The sequence below is a fragment of the Adiantum capillus-veneris genome, chromosome 23 (genome assembly GCF_014529385.1).
Source record: "Adiantum capillus-veneris isolate H3 chromosome 23, ASM1452938v2, whole genome shotgun sequence".
Classification (NCBI taxonomy): Eukaryota; Viridiplantae; Streptophyta; class Polypodiopsida; order Polypodiales; family Pteridaceae; genus Adiantum; species Adiantum capillus-veneris.
The window spans coordinates 41,539,487-41,559,558 of NC_140953.1; the positions used below are offsets into that span (position 1 = coordinate 41,539,487).

Sequence of the window (20,072 nt, forward strand, 5' to 3'; positions counted from 1 at the left end):
TTAAGGTAATAGGATTTGTGGAAAACAAAGCGCAAGCGCTCTCTCTCTCTCTCTCTCTCTCTCCCCCAACCCCAGCTTTTCTCTTTTAGGTTCTTGTTTTATCTTACCCTCGGACTCACTTCAATACAATTCAAATGCCGCTAACGAAGCACTCTACTTATATATATATATATATATATTCCCCCCTCCCCCCCCCCGAAAGGTTCCCCCCTCTCGTCACTATATGGCACGGCTCTATGGCTCAGAGGGGATCTAGGGCCCAAATTTGGGGCGGGCGAGACAGCTTTAATCCCAGCCGTCGGATCTTGCAATGAACTAGGGTGAACTAGGGGTGGGTGAATTGGGGGTGAACTAAGGGTGAACTAGGGGCGGGTAAACTAGCGTGTGATCATGTGCCATGCCAACATGGGCAACGACACGCGTTAGTGTGGTGGTAGGGCATTCGTGTGGCAACTGAGAGGTCCTGGGATAGACCCACACCCCGCGAGGCGAGTGAACTAGGGGCGCCATTTTTGCCCCTAGTTCATCCTTAGTTCACCCCCTAGTTCACAGAGTCGACGAACGACTGAGATTGCATTGCGATTCCCGCTTCTCTTTCCCACCATAGATCCCCCCTGACTGGACTCATGCGATACAGTGACGAGCCCCCCCCCCCCCCCAAAAAAAAACTAGAATTGGGAAGCAATATTTTGCGACCACCCTCAATGGGGAGAGAGAGAGAGAGAGAGAGAGAGAGAGAGAGGATCTCTTGGGAGATTTGCCTCAATGATTGGGTAACCATAGAGGCTAAGCTACTTGCTTCGAAGAATCATCCTCCTGCTTGTGCCAAATTATGTGTTTCTTTGTTAATTTCTCGTTTAACAATGGCAGTTTCCCCCTTCAGATTCCCGCATTTCACTTCCTGCTTAGCTCCTCTTCTCTCCGTAGCTACGCCCATTTCTCACATCGCCCTCTTAAGCTCCGATCCACCATAGCCACCGACAGCAGATTAACTTTCCTCATCAGGGCCGCAGGATTACCATTTCCACACCCTGGGGACTCTTCATTAGATGAGGACTTGCAAGGCAAAGGGCGCCCTCAGAAGCAGCACGGTTCTTCCTCATCAGAGCCCGCATCCTCAGAAGGCAAGACTCCGTCGCCCCGACCATCATCATCATCATCGTCTCTCTCAGGTAACCCATCAACTTCCTCCGACACCTCAGCTACAATCACATTCACAGGTGTGAACCAACTCGTTGCATCATCATCATTGTCAGGCTCACATGTGCAAAGCTGCAGTTGCGACAATGCGGGCGGCATCCTCCCTTCTGCGGAGTCCTCTCCTCTCAGATTCAAGAAGCTAAGTCACATGTCAAAGGGGATCAAAGCTGCCTTTGAGGTCTTTGAAGGATGGAAGGTGATTCAAAAACTGCACACGCCAGAAGTGGCTTTGCTTTCCGGGGCAGGCAGTGCAGGAAACTGGGTGCTCGTGAGTGTCAAGGCCACCAAATTCTTTGCAAAGGGTTTGAAAGTGTCACAGAAGGTGCTCACTTCAAGCCCTTTTGGCAAACTTATTCTGAAATGCCACCCAGATAGAGCAATTATTGAGAAATTGTTTCACAATGATCTTCCGTCCCTTGCCAGGGGGTTCAATGCGTTTTATGCGGCCGTCAAAATTGCACAATTTACCAAAAGCTTTGGAAAGCAGTCACAGGAAGGGAAGCTTTCTGATCCGAGTGTTATCTGGAAAGGATATAAATTTTCCAAGAGTCTTGTGAGTATTTTGGATGTTGTAGCTGGAAAGAATGGTTGGGCGCTTTCATATATGGGGAAGGGGTTCCTGATTGTAAAGAAAACAATGGGAGGAATCGGTGTCATGGTGAAGGCTGTTTTTCTTTCTAAAGAGTTTGGGATGGTAGTTTTAAAGAGGCTCGCCATCTCTGGAGGAACATTTGCAGCAGTTTTTGGTCTACGTCAAACAAGTAATCAAAACCTGCCTACCAGTGATGAGTTTCAGCAAAGCAAATTAAAGGAGTTTTTATGTATGACATTGGTCAATGAAGGTTATTTACGTGACTTACCTTCAGGAGCAGGCTTATTCAATGATGAGAGTCTTTTCTCTTCATTTCTCCTGGTCAGATCCTTCATTGAAGATTCTGAAAGTGTATATCCAAATTATTCTGAAGAAGATGGCCTAACATCAATCTTCTGTCTTGCTCTCCCTTTACCAATAAGTGAGGCTCCTGCATTTGCATGATCATTTCACTTTGTTGTAGTTTTAAGTACTTCAATATTGCTTACTTGTTGTTGAGGAGTTCGCTGCTTGTTGAAGGTAGTGAAGGTTTAACTTTGAATTTGTAAGACTGACGCATCAGAAGAAGAATTGTGCAGCAATAGTTGCTGTGGTACAGCTCCAGGTTATGATGGTAAGCCCACAATTTCTTTAAGGGTCTTTCGTATATCCCGCCTAACTCGCTGTGAATGGCGCAATTTTTATCACAAACAGATATGTGTATCAGCTTCTTTAAATAACGGTTCTGAACAAGAAGATCACTATCTAAATAAGAGAGTGGCTTGGAAGCTTGGAAAATTATCTGGTATGAGACCTTGAAGACATCTCTGTTACTGCAAAAGTTTAATTGTGGCCATTGTAGAGTCCCATGCATGCTTTGAAACCGTTTTAGATGCTCAGAATGCAATGAGTCGGCTATGAGTAGGTTGACTGGTACACATCAGGCAACGTTGGAGTCCTGCAACCCCTCTCCTTGATGGTTTGGCACAGGAGGACTCACATGGGCAGTTGTGTAAACACTAGTGAACCAGAGAGATGACAAAGGTAGGTGTGTACAAGAGGTGCTTCTTATACAGGTTAGATCTGTTAGTTTTGGGGGTCATCTCTTGGGTTCCTGTCTAGATCTAGAGAGAGAGCTTCTTTATGGCTGTGACTGGCCTTGTGTGGTCCTTCTCATGTGCATCGGTCCTAGGCAGTACTCAGATATTGTCCAGTCTGGTCATTATTGACTGCACTTGTAGAGAGTGCCTTGTTTTTACCGGTGCCTCGTACCCTCATATGTAAGGAAGGGGCGGGGAGATAGATTGTGATAGCCTTGTATCTATCCATCAATTGTTGCGTAATGTCTTCTCCCAAGTCACCAAATTTTTGCTGCAGTTTGACATGATATCAGAGCCATGCCTTGACGATGCTGGCCTTGTGACCGAGCAGGAGTTTGTTGTCTGATAGAGAGGTTGACTTGGACCTTTTTCAGTCCAATCTAGTTGTCCCTTACAAATGAGGTTAGAGATCTCTTTACAGGAGGTTGCTTGTAGCCATTTCAGCGCGGTTGGTAGTCGTCTATGTTGGATACTCTCTCATGACTTCACATCAACTTGACATGTTGGAGATATAGAGTGTAGAGTTTATGTTTTGGTACAGCGATGGCAGCATGCTTTGCATACTCTACACAGGAGGATGTCTTTTTGGAGTTGGTCGGATGCAACTTATTTTCTTTTGCTTGTTCTCTTTTGAAGGTGATGAGTTGTGTTCTGTGAAAACCTTATGTGGCCTCTTGGTAGCAGATGTTGTATCTCTTGGCAAGAGGTGGTGATGTTTTGTGGATCCAAAAGGAACTTGTCATGTAGTCCCAGTGTTTTACATATGCTTCGACGGTTGTCCTTGATTTTTATACAAAAGAATTCATAATATTGGATAGAATGTGTTGCAACTTCCTCATGACCCATGCCTTAAAGATAGAGGGGGTTTGTACCTCTTGCACAAACATAATGTTTGGATACCTGAGCACATTTTCCACTCACAGAGGATTGTTGATTCTTCTGAATCTAGCGAGCTGGAAGGACTACAGACTCTTTATTCTACATGTGTTATGGAAGGTTATACTCGAAAGCATAACCTGAATGGCTTGATGCGGATGATCTTGAGTCCATTGCTTGTCAAACTTGACCTTCTGGCATACCAAGCAAGTGCGTACAAAATCGTCCACGTCCTTCTTGAGTCTTGGGCAAAAGAAGCATTTCTCCACACCTTTCAATGTGGTATCAATGCCGTGGTGACCGTAAGTGGTGGACAATGCCATTCGGTTAGAACCTTTTCCCTCAACGGTAGTGTAACGCACAACATCGTTTTCTTCATCAAGTAGCCATTCCGAATGGAATATTCGGCTACTACCTCCCCATTTTGTATTCGACCAAATTTTCTCCACACCTTTTAAGGTGGTATCAATGCCGCGGTGACCCGTAAATGGTGGACAATGGCATTCAGTTAGAACCTTTTTCCTCAACGACTGTGTAACGCACAACATCGTTTTCTTCATCAAGTAGCCATTCCGAATGGAATATCCCACTACTACCTCCCTATTCTATATTACTGCGTGCAAAATCGTCCACGTCCTTCTTGAGTTTTGGCCAAAAGAAGCATTTCTCCACACCTTTCAAGGTGGTATCAATGCCGCGGTGACCGTAAATGGTGGACAATGCCATTCGGTTAGAACCTTTTCCCTCAACGGCAGTGTAACGCACAACATCGTTTTCTTCATCAAGTAGCCATTCCGAATGGAATATCCAGCTACTACCTCCCCATTCTGTATTCGACCAAATTTTCTTCACACCTTTCAAGGTGGTATCAATGCCGTGGTGACCCGTAAATGGTGGACAATGGCATTCGGTTAGAACTTTTTCCCTCAACGGCTGTGTAACGCACAACATCGTTTTCTTCATCAAGTAGCCATTCCGAATGGAATATCCCGCTACTACCTCCCTATTCTATATTCGACCCAATACATCTGCAAAATTTGGATCTGTGGCATACTGATCGACCATATCCTTGAAGCTTCTATGATGTATCGCGTAAATAGCCAAGACCACCAGCTTCCGGGACGAAGCATCTTCCACCGAGTTCTTTTGTCCTTGCACATGGACATTCTCGAAGTGAAACTGTGATAAGATGTTCGCCCACCGCATCTGCTTTTCCGATAGCTGCTTCTGTGAGAAGAAGTAGCGTAAACTCTGATGATCTGTGAAGACTGTAAAATCGCCTCCGAGTAGGTAATGTTGCCACTGAGGAAGAGCATGGATAACCGCCAAAAGCTCTTTCTCATATATTTGTGGTGTCAATTTCAGCCTTGAAAACAATCGGCTCTCATAGGCAATGACATGGCCTTCTTGCACCTAGACTACGAACACAAGCATCAAAATATACTTCGAATGACTTCTGCAAATGCGGCAAATTCAAAACTGGTCCTGTCGTCAATTTCTCTTTCAATATCTAAAAGGCAGTCACCTCTGTGGGTGCCCACAAGAAAGGGACTCGTTTCTGTGTCAAGATATGCAACGGGGAAGCAACCTCTGCAAACTTTCTAATGAACCGCCGGTAGTAAGAACATAAGCCCAAGAAGTTTCTAACTTCATGGACATTCTTCAAATCGGGCCAATCACATATAGTCTCAATCTTGGTCGCGTCTATCTGCACTCCTGCTGCTGAGATGATGTGTCCCAAAAAGTGTATCTCTGGTAGGAAAAATTAACTCTTCTTTGCATTATTCACCAACTTGTGATCTCGCAATGCCTGAAAGACATGTAGCAGATATGCTCTTATCGTCTGCCTCATCCTTGGAGAAGACAATAATGTCATCAAAGAAAGTGCTCACAAAAGATCGGTACTCTCTGAAAATCATGTCCATCATTCGGTTAAAAGTCGTTGGAGCATTGGTAAGCCCAAAAGAAATCACCAAAAATTCAAATAAATCGAAGGTCGTCCGAAAAGTTGTCTTGTAGACATCTCCCGACGCAATTCGAATCTGATGATATCTGCTCTTCAAATCGATCCTGCGAAAACAAGAGGATTGTGTAATCGGTCTAGAATATCATCGATCCTAGGAATCGAAAATCTGTTCTTGATGGTGATTTTGTTGAGAGCTCTATAATCAATGCACATTCTCCAAGATCTTTCTTCAAAACCAACAATACGGAGAGCAGTAAGGTGAAGTACTCGACTGGATAAGACCCTTTTCCAAGAGGTCTTTCACTTGGTTCATAATCTCTTCATTTTGGGCTCGGCTCACACGGTAAGGTGGCCGGTTCAATGGTGTGCTTCCAGGTATCAGATCAATGGTATGATCCTCATGATGAGTTGGTGGTAACTCGCCTGGTAGGCCCTCAGAAAAGAAATCGGCATGTGTGAAGAAAATCTTGGCGTTCTTTATCAAGTTCAGACATATTTGTCCTATGATCATCATTCAACTCTTTCAAAAAGATCGAGTAAACTAACAAACTGGATTTCATTAATTTCGAAACGACCAAAGCCAATACAATAGGGACAAATTCGCCCTTAAGTTTCACATCAAGTACAATGGTTCGACCCTTTTCGGTAGTCAATGTCGCTTTCTTCGCCCGATAATCGACCACGGCGTTGTTCTTATGGTACCAAGGGACTCCCAGGAGAACATCACAACCTTCCAAGGGCATTATGTAGAAGTCCTCGTGCCCCAAATACCCCTAACAATGCAACCAAAGTTTGCCAATGAAGGTGTAATGACCACGTCCCTGTCGAGTGTTGCTAGAACTGCCTCTGCTTGTGGTCCCATCCGATCAGGTGTAATCTCGAGCCGCGCCGCCAATTCAGGTGAAATGAAGTTAGCCTTGGCTCCTCCATCGAAGAAAATGAGGGCTTCTTGATCTTTCACTTTGCCCCAAGCTCGGCAAAGTTCTGCACTTTCACCAATCGTTCTTGGGTCAGCACCCATGCAATCTAGAACCAGTCCTGCTTTCATCTTGCCTTTTCGTCCACTTTCCTCAGTTGCTTTTGAACTCTCTGGCCTTTCTTCATCTTATTTTTTATGTGCCTTTTTAGGGCACTTCGCAGGAGATGTGCCCATGTTCCCCGCAACCAAAACACTTCCCCTCTTTGATGTAGTTGGCTCTCTCCCGAAGAGTGAGCCGGGGTCGTGCATCCTTATCTTTCTTTTCTTGGGGGCTCTTCTTCTTTCTACTTTCATTATTAGAAGTCTGTTCGGTTTTTGAGTCATGATCTTATCTGTGGGTAAGTCAAATTGCCTGAATGTATGGCAAAACCTCGTTTTACATGACCCATCAGTTCTTGAATAGAATCCGACTTTTGCTCTAAGCAGTGATCTCTTATCTTTCTTTTCTTGGGGGCTCTTCTTCTTTCTACTTTCTTTATTAGAAGTCTGTTCGGTTTTTTGAGTCATGATCTTATATATGGGTAAGTTAGATTGCCTGAATGTATGGCAAACCCCGTTTCGCATGACCCATCAGTTCTTGAATAGAATCTGACTTTTGCTCTAAGCAGTGATCTCGGATCTCCGTAGGAAGTTCGCAACAAAACCGCTCAATCTGTTCTTTAAAGGAGATCTTCTTAAATGAAGAAGCTGCTAGAAAGAGCTGCAAATCTCTCACAATATGCGTCAAAAGAATCTCTCTTGGTCATCCGAAGATAATTCCAAGCAGTTCATATATCTCGTTCGTACTCCCGAGTCAACCAAGAAGAAATAAAGAGCCTTTTAAATTTTAGTCATTTAACTGGCGCTTTCTTGTTCATTAAAAGGGTGGACCACCATGTTCGAGCATTTCCTTTAAAGAAAGAGGTAGCCTTGCGAATCTTGGAGTGCTCCGAATAATGCCCTCCAGAGAAAGCTATAACAAACTGTTGTATGAAGGCCAAAGCAATCGAAGCATCTCGGAATCCAAACAAATGTCAAACTTAATTGACTGTCCACCTTCTTTAAATTCTCAAAATTTCTTGCTTTTATCTTCGAGGAAGTCATACTGGTTGGCTTTATAGAAATGCTTCTTCTTTGCGTAAAATCTATGATCATTGGAGTCCGAACTATCTGAAGACGAGTCTCTCTAGAACTATCAAAAATTGGGCGAAACTTAGGCTTTTTTGCCTTTTTCTTGCCCTTTCCAAAGCTTTGCTTTCTGCTTCGCTTTTTCCCTTTCTTGTCTTCTTCACTCGAAGAACTGTTAGAAGAAGAAGAAGAAGAACTGGATACTCCTTCAAATCGCACATGCTTCTTCTGCTTTCTTGCCGAGGCAAAAGTAGATTAACGACTCAAATAACCCGAGAAGTCAGTTCCTTTCTTCTGCTTTTTGTCGTGCTTTTTGGGTTTGTTGTTCACATAAAAAAGCTGAGTAATCCGTGTATCAACCACCTCTTTCAATTCTTGCTCTGTAAACATCCTTGGAGTAGCAGTTTCTTGAGTGCCGGTTTGAGGTGTGACTCTATGCCGGTTTGAGGGGTGGCTCTATGGCCTTCTGCCCACTGGGCGTGCACCTCATCAAAGGACGTTTGAGTCAAAAATTTTGCAAATTTCGGATCCTTCGCAAGATTGATCATCATCTTTGTCGCATCGTCAACCAATTGTTGACGTTCCATCTCTTCAATCTCCGCTTGAGTAGGCCGAGGTGGGCCATACTCTTCGTGAGAATCTTCTTCGTGATCTCTTCCCGCATCTCCAGATGCAAAGGAAGTCGACTATTCGTTGTTGGAATCCACAAGTGCCACGAGAAAAGGATCGCATTTCCCAGTAGAAGAGAAATCGGTCGCGCTCTGATACCACTGCGCTCTGATACCACTGTAACAAACTTGGACACTCTTAAGTCAAGATTCTACCGCGACACAATAGATATTCTCTTCAAAACAGCTCACAATTCACAATCGATTCGACACGGCCTGACGGAGTTCCGTGCCTAGAAATATTGGCCCCAAAGACAGGTGTCCCTTTTGGTATTTCTTTTTTTGTTAACCTGAGTTCAAAGTACAAGAGAATGGGAGGGTTCTCACTCTTAGACTCTGCGTCCAGATGCTCTGAGTTGTGAGAGCCCTGCCCACATATTTAAAGGTTACAAGGAATCCCCAAAAGTAGCGCTCCAAAAGCTGTAGTCCAAAAGCTTCTAAAAAATAAAGCAAGTGAGCCAAAAGCTGCCAATTTCAGCCCCCTTTGCTTAAAGCAAAATTCCGTACAGCCTTTCGCTTTTTGTAAGGCACACAAAGACCTACGCATGTAAGAGTTGGTCTCAAAAGACGAACCACCAAAAGCAATTGTCAAGTCATCAAATAGACCGGGTAGAGACGACAACTTCAACAATCCAATCACTGAGAAATTGACTTTCAATAAGCATGATGGGAAGATGGGATGCAGCTGTGAATTGTTCTTAGTTGTTAATACAATGCTTACTTTGCTACTAATAGGAAAACCCGTAATAGTTAAGTTTTGGCAGTTGCCATTTGTTTGTCTGAAGATGCCATTAATTGGTAACAAGCTTAGCAAGAGGCTTAGATCTTGTGTGATGCAACACGGGAGAGCGAAATAGATTGATGAACAAGAAAAATACAGAGTACGCAGAGTGAATAGATAAAATAAAGAGTCTATATGGATGTAAGGTAATCATTAAAAGAAGAGCATAGCTCGTTTCATAACCTCCCGACCACCCCCGAGCTATCTCAATCTCGATCTCAATCACACTCTCTCTCAATATCAATCTCAATCTCAATCCTGTGCACAATCTCAGTCTCAGTCTCAATCGCAATCACACTCTCAATCTCAATCTCAAACACACTCTCAATCTCAGGATGGCAACAACGATCATAATCCGAATCGTAACACGATCGCAATCTCAGTATCATGACACCTTGCATAGATCTTGTTTCATACATTGGTTTCTTCAACATCTACAATTCTTGGTTGGATTAAACAAAAGAGACATTACCTGTGTATATCTGTTTGTAAGCTAACATGTTGCTGCTTGTAGGTGATCCTGCTGTTGTTGGCAATTTGTTTATGCCATAACTTTGCTATACAAACTCAAAATATAGCCTTCCAGGCACTCAAAACGACAGGAATAGATATGGTCTACAAGGCATCGCATACAGAATTGGAAAAAACCTCTACTTTTGGCTAAAAACACAACTTTTAGGTCGCGACTCAAAAAACAACTATTTTTAGGCCTCCATAACTTTTTCAACTTATTTTAAGCTTACCCATGTATTTTAAGTGAAAACACATAGAAGTAAAACATTGATTTTAAATAAAATATCAGTTTTAACTATGTTTTTATTGTACTGCTTGTCACGAGGACGTGGCAATTGCTAAACTTGAGTTGTTGGTTTCTTTCTGATGATTTTTGTTTAATTTTTGGGACCCTTGTTTTGATGTTGCAAATGGCCGGACATTGTATGGCCAGTGTGAAGCGATCGACGACTGAGAGTTTCACCCGCAATCGGGAAGGGCAGGTCACTACGAGATGGTCGGGCCAACCAGCACTGAAATCCAAGCAATAAAAGGGTGTCTAGTTCAAAGTCCTTTAGGCCCCTCGCTACACTTATAAGTTGGTGGGTACTAGGGAATTAACTCAAAAGAGGCAAACGGGAAACTTGGCAGTTGTAGAGCAACTTGCAGGACACCTCAGCTGGACGAGGCGCCCAAGAGAGAGAGAGAGGGCTGATTTTTGTACATACATGTTACGTGCAGCAGAATGAATGTTTGCGCTTTGCTCAAGATGAGTGCTCCGAACTGTGCTCAAGGTTTCTTTTGTTCTTATGGAAGGTAGAGCCTTCCGTTCTTAATGAGAGAGTGCTATGATCACAAACAAAGTGAATGGACACTGTGCGTGCAAGTGTATGAGACTGAGAGATAGAGAGAGAAGAGAGATACGACACCAGAGACGTTGTAAAACCCTCCTCCGAAGGCCCCACTCTCGTCGGCGAGAGTGATCTACTTATGATTGCACAAACTGGTACAAATTGAATGCATGTGACTGATGCATGTCTAGGCTATGGCAACGATCATGACGGGGATGACAAGACCGACCTAAGGGTTGAAATCTGCAATCTTTCTATTGCTCTCCAAAAACGCTATGGGCTGAAATTTGCGACTAGTCCAAAAACGTTGATTCTGGGGCTGTTTCCTAATGATCTTTGTCGCTGAAAATCTGCAGGTTTAGGGCTGAAAACCGAGGTTCTTAATAGCTGAAAACTGATGGTCTTGTCTGGCTGAATCTGCTACTTTCTTAGGGCTGAATTTGCAGTGTATTCATTACTGAAAACGCTGAAAAATTGCAAACGCTCTGGTCTGCAAAAACGCTAGTGGAAGGGATATCCAAAAACGCTAGCTGATGGTTATTCTGTGGCGATGGTGTCCTTATACAAAAACACCAGACTGATGCAGTCGATGGCAAAGGTGCTTGATGAAGAAAACGCTAGAGGGATGAGTCTTGCTTGGAGGGAAAGTCCACCAAGTTCTTGTTGAGAAGTTGCCTGCTGAGCTTGGCTCCTATTGCCTCTTCTGCCATTCAGTGCTACTCTAGGTTTGTTTATATACAAGCTTACTCAATTTGCCCTACCTACTGTCCAACAAAATTCACTTAAAAATAATAAGTGAAAAATGTCAAAAATAGGGAAAATAGGCTAAATGCATTGAAAAATTCCCCTGAAGGATTCTGTGATGGATTCTGATGGGAATGCTTATGATCATGCTGTGTACAACCAGAGGATATGTATCTACACTAAGTGACTGGGCATGCACGGTCTACGAATAGACTCACAAAAGTGTCAGATCACTTCTAATCTAGACTGATTGGAATGACTGAACCCTGGTCATGTTGTAGCTTGTCCACGGACACATAGGGTTGGATGTGTCACGTGACATCCCCTCCTTTTCAAAGTGAGGTATTGGTACTGAACTGTATTGCATCGAGGGAGATCGCCAATAGCATCTGGAATCCTGGAAGGGACTCCTCGCTGGCCCACTCTGATGTGTTGGTCGTGTGGTACTTGAACTTCATAAAGGTCTGCAACGCTTGCTTCTTTGGGCTGCGCCAAAAGCGACACAAAGTCTTATGAGTTTCCTTCGATGCTTTAACTTCGTCGAGAGTCATGCTTCTTTCTTCTTCAAGAATCTCCATGGCTGAAAATTCCTAAAACCATTTCCAACACAAAACCATGAACATACCCATTCCATGTAAAGTGAGTGGAAAAAATATTGTCTTCCTCAAAGACTGTGCATGCAATGTAGATGAACAAAGAGACGGAGTGTTAACCCGTTCACCACACACACGCAAACAATGAGATGGAATCTTTCTCTTTTGATCTAAAGCAATCAATTGTGGCAATTCACAACGGAAATGCCCATGCTTGGTGCTCATAATGTCATGTGCTCTTTCTACCACTGTGTCGTGCCAAGGAAGAGATATGGAATGCGACTTCCTTGAATGCATATTTTTCAACTTTTCATGAAAAATCCGCATACATTCGTGTTCATTCATGAGTGAAACGTGCTCAACGTACAATATTTCATGCCTAGGAAAAGGGATCACATAAAGACGTTGACTAAAATACAGGAAACGATCACGAATGAAACACTCGAACAATGCATGCGTATCAATCATGCGAACACATAATACTTCCTGTGAGGGTTCTGTGGACCTAGGCTCGAGAGCCAAGATCAGTTCTTCCTGAGGGGGTTCTTTGGACCTAGGCTCGAGAGCCAAGATCAATCCTTCATGATTGATCGAATCTGCAACGAGGTTAGATTCACTAGAAAAAGCATCAACTAACATATCATCCTTCTTGTGATTAATCACATCTTCTTCATGCCACTCATCATGCTTGTGAGAAATCACATCTTGATCATGCAAATCATCATGCTTGTGAGAAATCATATCTTGATCATGCAAATCATCATGCTCATCATTATTATCCACATCATCATGCTTCTCATTGTCATTCAAATCATCATGCTTCTCATCATTATCATTCAGTTCATCATGCAAATCATTGTCATTCAATTCATCATGCTTCTCATAATCATGCAAATCCTGTGTGTCATGCTTGGGAAAAGAAGAGACTGAGAGAGTCTCCTTTTCCTGATTCTCTTGTATATGTGCCTGAACTTGAGAAAAGAGTCGCAAGAACTCTTTCATGTGTCGGTCTCTCTGTTCTTGTCTTGCTTTGGCTTCGTGATGTATGGCTGCCACTCTTTCTTCGTGTTCACGCTCTATTTCTGCTTTTCTTTCTGCATGTCTTGCTTCGCGTTCTAACTTCCTGTCCATAATTATCTGCTCCAACTCCTCCATAGGAGTTAGTGCAATCCTTGACGTATATGGGGAAAGGGGGAGGGTCGGAAAAACCTCCTGGTGGGGAAAATTCTTCTTCGCATCTCTCATGCTCATCACCTCCAAGCGAAGTATCCATTCCGATTCGAGTGATGACCATCCACTGAAGTCTTGGGTTCTTGTGGGTCTTGAGGTTCTTGAGGGTCTTGAGGTTCTTGAGGTTTTCTTTCGCTTGCAAACCGTGTTTTAAAAGGATCTTCTCTTCACCCGAGTTCTACTCCTCTCCGCGGGCGCACCCCTTGGAGGCTTTGCGCTCACACCAAGGTTGCTTTTTCCCACCTCACATCGATTGGCCGGCCGTTAAGTGCACGGTCCGCTCTTAATGAGTGAAAAGAGGCACAAGGGGAGGCTGGACAAGCCCTTCTTTCCTGGGATTCCTGTCACTCTTCAAAAACACCAATTAGGAATCGACACGCCCAAGAGAACTTGGGTTCGTGCGACCGCAACAAGCAAAAAAGAATCTTGTGATTCTTGTGGTTCTTTCCTTGAGTGATACAGAACACTGCCAAAGCTCTGATACCAATGTTAGATGCAACGGAATGAATGTTTACGCTTTGCTCAAGATGAGTGCTCCGAACTGTGCTCAAGGTTCCTTTTGTTCTTATGGAAGGTAGAGCCTTCCATTCTTAATGAGAGAGTGCTATGATCACAAACCAAGTGAATGGACACTGTGCGTGCAAGTGTATGAGACTGAGAGATAGAGAGAGAAGAGAGATATGACACCAGAGACGTTGTAAAACCCTCCTCCGAAGGCCCCACTCTCGTCGACGAGAGTGGTCTACTTATGATTGCACAAGCTGGTACAAACTGAATGCAAGTGACTGATGCAAGTCTAGTCTATGTCGGCGATGACGAGACCGACCTAAGGGCTGAAATCTGTAATCTTTCTACTGCTATCTTAAAACTCTATGGGCTGAAATCTGTGACTAGTCCAAAAACACTAATTCTGGGGCTGTTTCCTGATGATCTTTGTCGTTGAAAATTTGTAGGTTTAGGGTTGAAAACTAAGGTTCTTAAAGGCTGAAAACTGATGGTCTTTCCGGGCTGAATCTGCTACTTTCTTAGGGCTGAATTTGCAGGTTATTCATTGCTGAAAATGCTGCACTGCTGTGGTTGAAAACGCTGAAAATTTGCAAACGTTGTGGTTTGCAAGAACGCTAGTGGAAGGGATATCCAAAAACGCTAGGTGATGGGGGGATTCTGTGGCGATGGTGTCCTGATGCAAAAACGCCAGACTGATGCAGTGGATGGCGAAGGTGCTTGATGAAGAAAACGCTAGAGGTATGAGTCGTGCTTGGAGGGAAAGTCCACCAAGTTCTTGTTGAGAAGTTGCCTACTGAGCTTGGCTCCTATTGCCTCTTCTGCCATTTAGTGCTAGTCTAGGTTTGCTTATATACAAACTTACTCAATCTGCCCTACCTACTTTCCAACAAAAGTCACTTAAAAATAATAAGTGAAAAATGTCAAAAATAGGGAAAATAGGCTAAATGCACTGGAAAATTCCCTTGAAGGATTCTGATGGGAATGCTTATGATCATGCTGTGTGCAACTAGAGGATATGCATCTACACTAAGTGATTGGGTATGCACGGTCTACGAATAGACTCACAAAAGTGCCATATCACTTTTAATCTAGACTGACTGGACTCGTTGAACCCTGGTCATGTTGTAGCTTGTCCACAGACACATAGGGTTGGATGTGTCACGTGAAAATACAAGTGTGCTACAGTGTGTGTGTGTGTGTGTGTGTGTGTGAGAGAGAGAGAGAGAGAGAGAGAGAGAGAGAGAGAGAGAGTAGTGGATGCATGTGCTCACAGCTTTAATGGAAAGCTTGCCTTCTTCCTTGCTCTATGTAGCGTGACGAATTGCTCTCGCGCATCTCTCTCTCCCCTTTGCACATATGGTAATGCCCCACTAGTTGGGCTTCTTAAATGACCGTGTACAGTTCTGGGGGTTTTATGCGTGTTTGCCAAGGCAAGAGCCTTCTGTACGGGAACCGGATTAGGTAATTGCTAATCCCCTTCAGATACGCACAATTCCATTGCAAAGGAATGCGAAAATGGAGAGTTTTCTCATGTGAAAACTCGTTCGATTTGAAAGGGAACTGTCCCATTACGTGCGAGAGCACCTGAGACACGGGTAGGCATGCTGGCTTCGCTCGAAAGATCTAAAACAGAGGATTACAGCTTGATGTGTTTTTCTACAGGTTTAGGGTTTCGTACCTAAACTGTACGGAATTGCCAGGGGACCCTCAGAAAGGCCTTGAGATGCGTGTACAGGACAATAGGCACTTAACAGTGGCAAAATAGAAAATTACAGCATGCTGAGATTGACCTGCAGCTCACTAGAAAGCTTCCCTACTGCAAGGGAAAGTATCCTTGACGTGTACTTTTGACCTACAGGGATTTTTGTGCCGTTATGTTGGCAAAATTGGGTCAAAAACCTATAATTACAGCCATGGACAGGTTTGGACGGCTTGGTGAGGGTTAGATGCAAGCGTTCGAATCGTTTATTTGCCAGGGGAGCCTCAAGAAAGCATTGGGTGCTTGTACATGACAATTTAGAGAGATTTTCCACGAAGAATCTCGTCTAATTCAAGGGGCAAGTGACCCTACATGTGCGAGAGCTCGAGGGCTACCCATAAAAGTAATTGACACGCGAATCGGAGCGCAAAACAGGGAATTCGGTGAGCTGCAATTTCTGGTCAGGTTTGGAAAGAGCTCTAAAGTTCGTGGAAAGTCAATGTTTACTTGGGATTTTGTCCGTAGAGACTTCTACTGTGGTTATGTTGCCCAAATCGGGTTCGAGTATAGGAATAATAGCCCGATAAAAGTGGGACAGCTTGTAGAAGTTTACAGTTTTTTCTCAAGTATAATAAGAATAAAGAAATAAGCGGCGCCAATCTTTGGGGCCATTAGGGTGTCGTTGTCTACTTGGTAGCGCACTAGTGGCTAGGCCGTGGTTTATCTTGAAGTGTTGAATTTTAGTCACAGGCTTATTCGTGAAGTTCCTGTGTGTCCTAAAGTCTAAAGTAAAGAATTCGGGTGAAAGCCAAAGTCCACCGCCCTACGGGCTAGTTTCACTGCTCATAGGCAGACTATCTATTATACATTAATCTTTATCAAATATTTCCTTAGTGTATTATTTAAAAAGAAGAGAATATATTTTTTCTCTCAATATCTTAAACTCATTTATACAAGACTAATACTCTCTATTTAATAGACTATTCAACAATCTTTCAAGTCGTGCTTACCGAAAGATATGGCCTATTACATTCTCCCCTTTTCAAGATCACTACAAGCCGCAATAGATTAGCTTACAAACAGATATACACATGTAATGTCTGTTTTGTTTGATCCAACCAAGAAATGATTGTACTCTTTTATGATGGTACAAAATTATTTTTTCTTATTTGATTATCATGTTGAATTGGTTGCACGAGTATGTTCTTTTGGCTATTTTGTAGACGTTGCAGAAACCAATGTGTGAAACGGGATCTGTGCAAGGTGTCATGATATTGAGATTGCAATCATGTTACAATTCGGATTATGATCGTTGTTGCCATTGTGAGATTAAGAGTGTGTTTGAGATTGAGATTGAGAGTGTGATTGCGATTGCGATTGAGATTGAGATTGTGCACAAGATTGAGAGTGAGAGTGTGATTGAGATTGAGATTGAGATAGCTCGGGAGTGGTCGGCGGGAGTGGTCGGAAGGTTATGAAATGAGCTATGCTCTTCTTGTAATGATTACCTTGCATCCATACAGACTCTTTATTTTATCTATTCACTCTGCGTACTCTGTATTTTCCTTGTTCATCAATCTATTTCGCTCTCCCATGTCGCGTCACAAGTGGTATCAGAGCTTGAGAAAATGGACCTAGAGCTTTTTCAAGATTATACGTCACATTAAGGAAGCCTGAAAAAAGAAAAAACTATATTATGACAGGTATAGGAGGCCATTATCCTTTGATATAGGAGATCTGATTTTCTTAAAGGTTGTTCCCAAGCGTACTAATCTGATTCTTGGTAAGGATAGGTGATTGTCTCCTACGCTTGTTGTCCTTTTAAGGTGTTGAAGCGGGTTGGGTCTCTTGTTTATAAACTTGAATTGCCTGCGTATGTGAAAGTTCATCCGGTTTTCCATGTAAGTTTATTGAAGAAGTATGTGGCTAATTCTCGTCATGTTTTGCAGGAGAGATATGATCTTCAAGATGATGGATCATTGAAAATTCTTGATCGTAGAGTTAGACAACTTAGCAGTAGAACTCTTGTTGAAGTTTTGGTTAAGTGGGATATGTATCCCGTAGAAGTAGATTTATATGTTTTGTATGTTGAATACCCCTCCTTCCAACTCTGAGGAAAGAGTTAATTTTGACAAGGGAAGAATGTAATAGGACTTATTTTGCAAATTTTTGATATATTCTTTGTTTGGAGTAACGTTGTTCATTTCAACATTTTTCCACAGTCTTTATTCTAATCGTTTCTGTGAAGTTTCAAATTTTGACCCACGACACCTCTTGGGAGCCAGTTTTGAGGGTGCTTAGGCCAAATTTTGGAAAAGTTTTGTATATATAAAGTGTAGTCCTCAATACGAGGAAAAATATTGCTTCTTTGAGTTTTTTTTAGATTCCTTCATTTTGATGCCCGTTTCAATCTGTAGGTTAGGGGAAAAGTGAGAAAATGTTGTTTTAGGTTGTTTATGTAGAAATTATCAACTTGGAGGTAAATTTTCGGCCAAACTAAGAAGGATATGGATTTTTTTTATCACACAACTGTCGAAGAGCTTGATAAGACAAACAAATTTATATGGCATGGCCCTATTCAAATTCTGAACCGTTTGGGAGTTACGGCTCGCTGAAAATGGCCGAGAATTGTGAACTTCCAAAAAAAAAGCTTCTAACTTTGCTAACTCGCGTGTGTGGGGTGTTTTTTGGCGGTTCTTATGCGTTTGTGTGCAGGACTCCTCTTTTCGAGCCTATTTTGGATCACTTTCTTAAAGATTGAAGCTGAGACAAAAAAGAGCCACTTTTCATGAAGAAGACAGCCCCATACTATGAAGGAGGCTATTCTACTGTGATGGCGCCTTGAGATTGTGATTGAGAGTGAGAGTGAGAGTGAGAGTGCGATTTGGGATTGAGAACTGTGCACAAGATTGAGAGTGAGATAGCTCGGGGGTGGTCGGGAGATTTGACACGTGCTGCGCTCTTCTTGTACCCGTGAATTTACATCAATACAGATCTCTGATTTCCTGCGTCTACTTTGTGTACTTGCAATTTCTGTTATTCAGTTTGTTGTGCTCTTGTGTCTCGTCACATCTTGAGTGTGCTGACGAGGGCGAGCCATTGTCTTACGGATGGGTCCACTTCCAGGTTAAGCTCAAGGAGCATTTATTGTAGTACCTTGATTGGTTGAAAGAAGATTGACGAGATGTGAAGCAAAATGAGACTCTTGTTATGTCGTTTTCTAATCGTATTTTGCATATTGGTGTTCAACTACGTATAGTAGACAAGGACCGTAAGGAGACTATCCTCTTTGGTTTGGATGAGTAAATCAAATACGATGTGAAGGTCCTACATGTTGTTGACTACAACGACGTCGTCGAACCAGCAGTATCAGTAGAATGGTATGAACAATGGTAACTCTTCTTCTCCTCAATCTTCCACTACATCTAAAGCTGATAATTTATCACCTAACAATCATAATAAAGGAAAGGCTAAGACTCAGGCAACCCACCTGTTGACTCCTGCTGAAAAGTTTGCCAAAGGAATAGTTGAAGGATGGTCAAGTCTTGAAGAAAGAACCACTTATGAAAAACAAGGTAGATGTTCTATGTGTCACACTAAAGGTCACATGAAAAGAATTTATCCTAAGAAATCGCCTTTAAAAAAAACCAACATCTTGTATTAGTGTCATGCATGAGCAAAGTAGTGCGTTTAAGGTTGTGATGATCTTGATGAGTCTCTTGTTAAGTGTTATGGCCATGTGAATGTTCAGGGCATTGTGATCTTGTTTGATTCTAGCAATGTGCATGATGTTTAGTGACACTCTTTGGAAGCTATTCCAACGACTCCCATTGTGGTCTTTGGATTCGCTCCTGGCATGGACTCTTCAATCACACATGAATGTCCTATTGTGCAAGTTTTTGTTCAATAAGTATCTTTTTCTCACAATTTTGTTGTGTCTCCTCTTGTTGGATGTGGTATGATTTTAGGCATCAAGCCGTTTTGTGAGTTTGATCCATAGGTTAATTGGAAAGATAATACCCTCACTCTCTTAAGAGGGTGCCTCTCCCGTGGTCATTCATTGTGAGAATGGCATTCCATCTTTGCCACTAATCTCTCATGTGTAGGCTAAACATGAGCTATGTAGAGGAGCTCTAGAGGTCAAGGATCTCAAGATTGTAGAACACAACTCAAGTTTGTTTAAGAAGTACAAGCATCTATCTTGACCAACAATCTCCCGTTGACTCTCCCTATTGAGCATCTGAGGATCATCGCATTGACCTCATGGAAGTGTCAAAGGTGCAACGGAAAAGGGTGAATTGGGTGATGATTGTGTCTGCAACCGCAAAAAAACCCTCCACTCAGGAAGGGGGAGCCAATGGATCTCAGATCTATTGCGATAGATCTCATACACAAGATCCTAGCATGAATCGCTCATCGTGCGAGCACCAATCCACCTATAAGCACAAGCACTATGTGTAGGACACCCAAAGGAGGGGGCACGCTAGAGAGAGAAAGGGAGATCGTTGGGAAAATACATAAAAGGAGAGATCACTGGTGATGAAAACACTAGAGAGAGAGAGAGTGGCCGCACACAATGGAAAATTCTAGCAAAAGAAAACGCTAGAAAGAGATAGAGAGGGTGCCCAAATGTTGGATAATCTGCACTGCATAACATGTTTAAAATACGCGCACGGGGGGGGGGGGGGGGGGGGGGGGCATATAGGGG

At 43.0% G+C, this 20,072-nt stretch overlaps 1 protein-coding gene across 2 annotated transcripts; it reads left to right on the top strand.

Moving 5' to 3' along the window:
* Positions 1 to 755: 755 nt before the first annotated feature.
* Positions 756 to 2,293, top strand: LOC147427694 (uncharacterized). 2 transcript variants are annotated; one of them, XM_086497511.1, is made up of 2 exons: positions 760 to 1,172; positions 1,257 to 2,293. In XM_086497511.1, the coding sequence occupies exons 1-2, from the start codon at positions 833 to 835 to the stop codon at positions 2,234 to 2,236; spliced, it is 1,320 nt and encodes a 439-aa protein (XP_086353637.1). In that variant the 5' UTR covers positions 760 to 832; the 3' UTR covers positions 2,237 to 2,293. The 2 variants fall into 2 exon arrangements, with proteins under 2 accessions (XP_086353636.1, XP_086353637.1); XM_086497510.1 differs by having other exon boundaries at positions 756 to 2,293.
* The last annotated feature ends 17,779 nt before the right edge of the window (positions 2,294 to 20,072 follow it).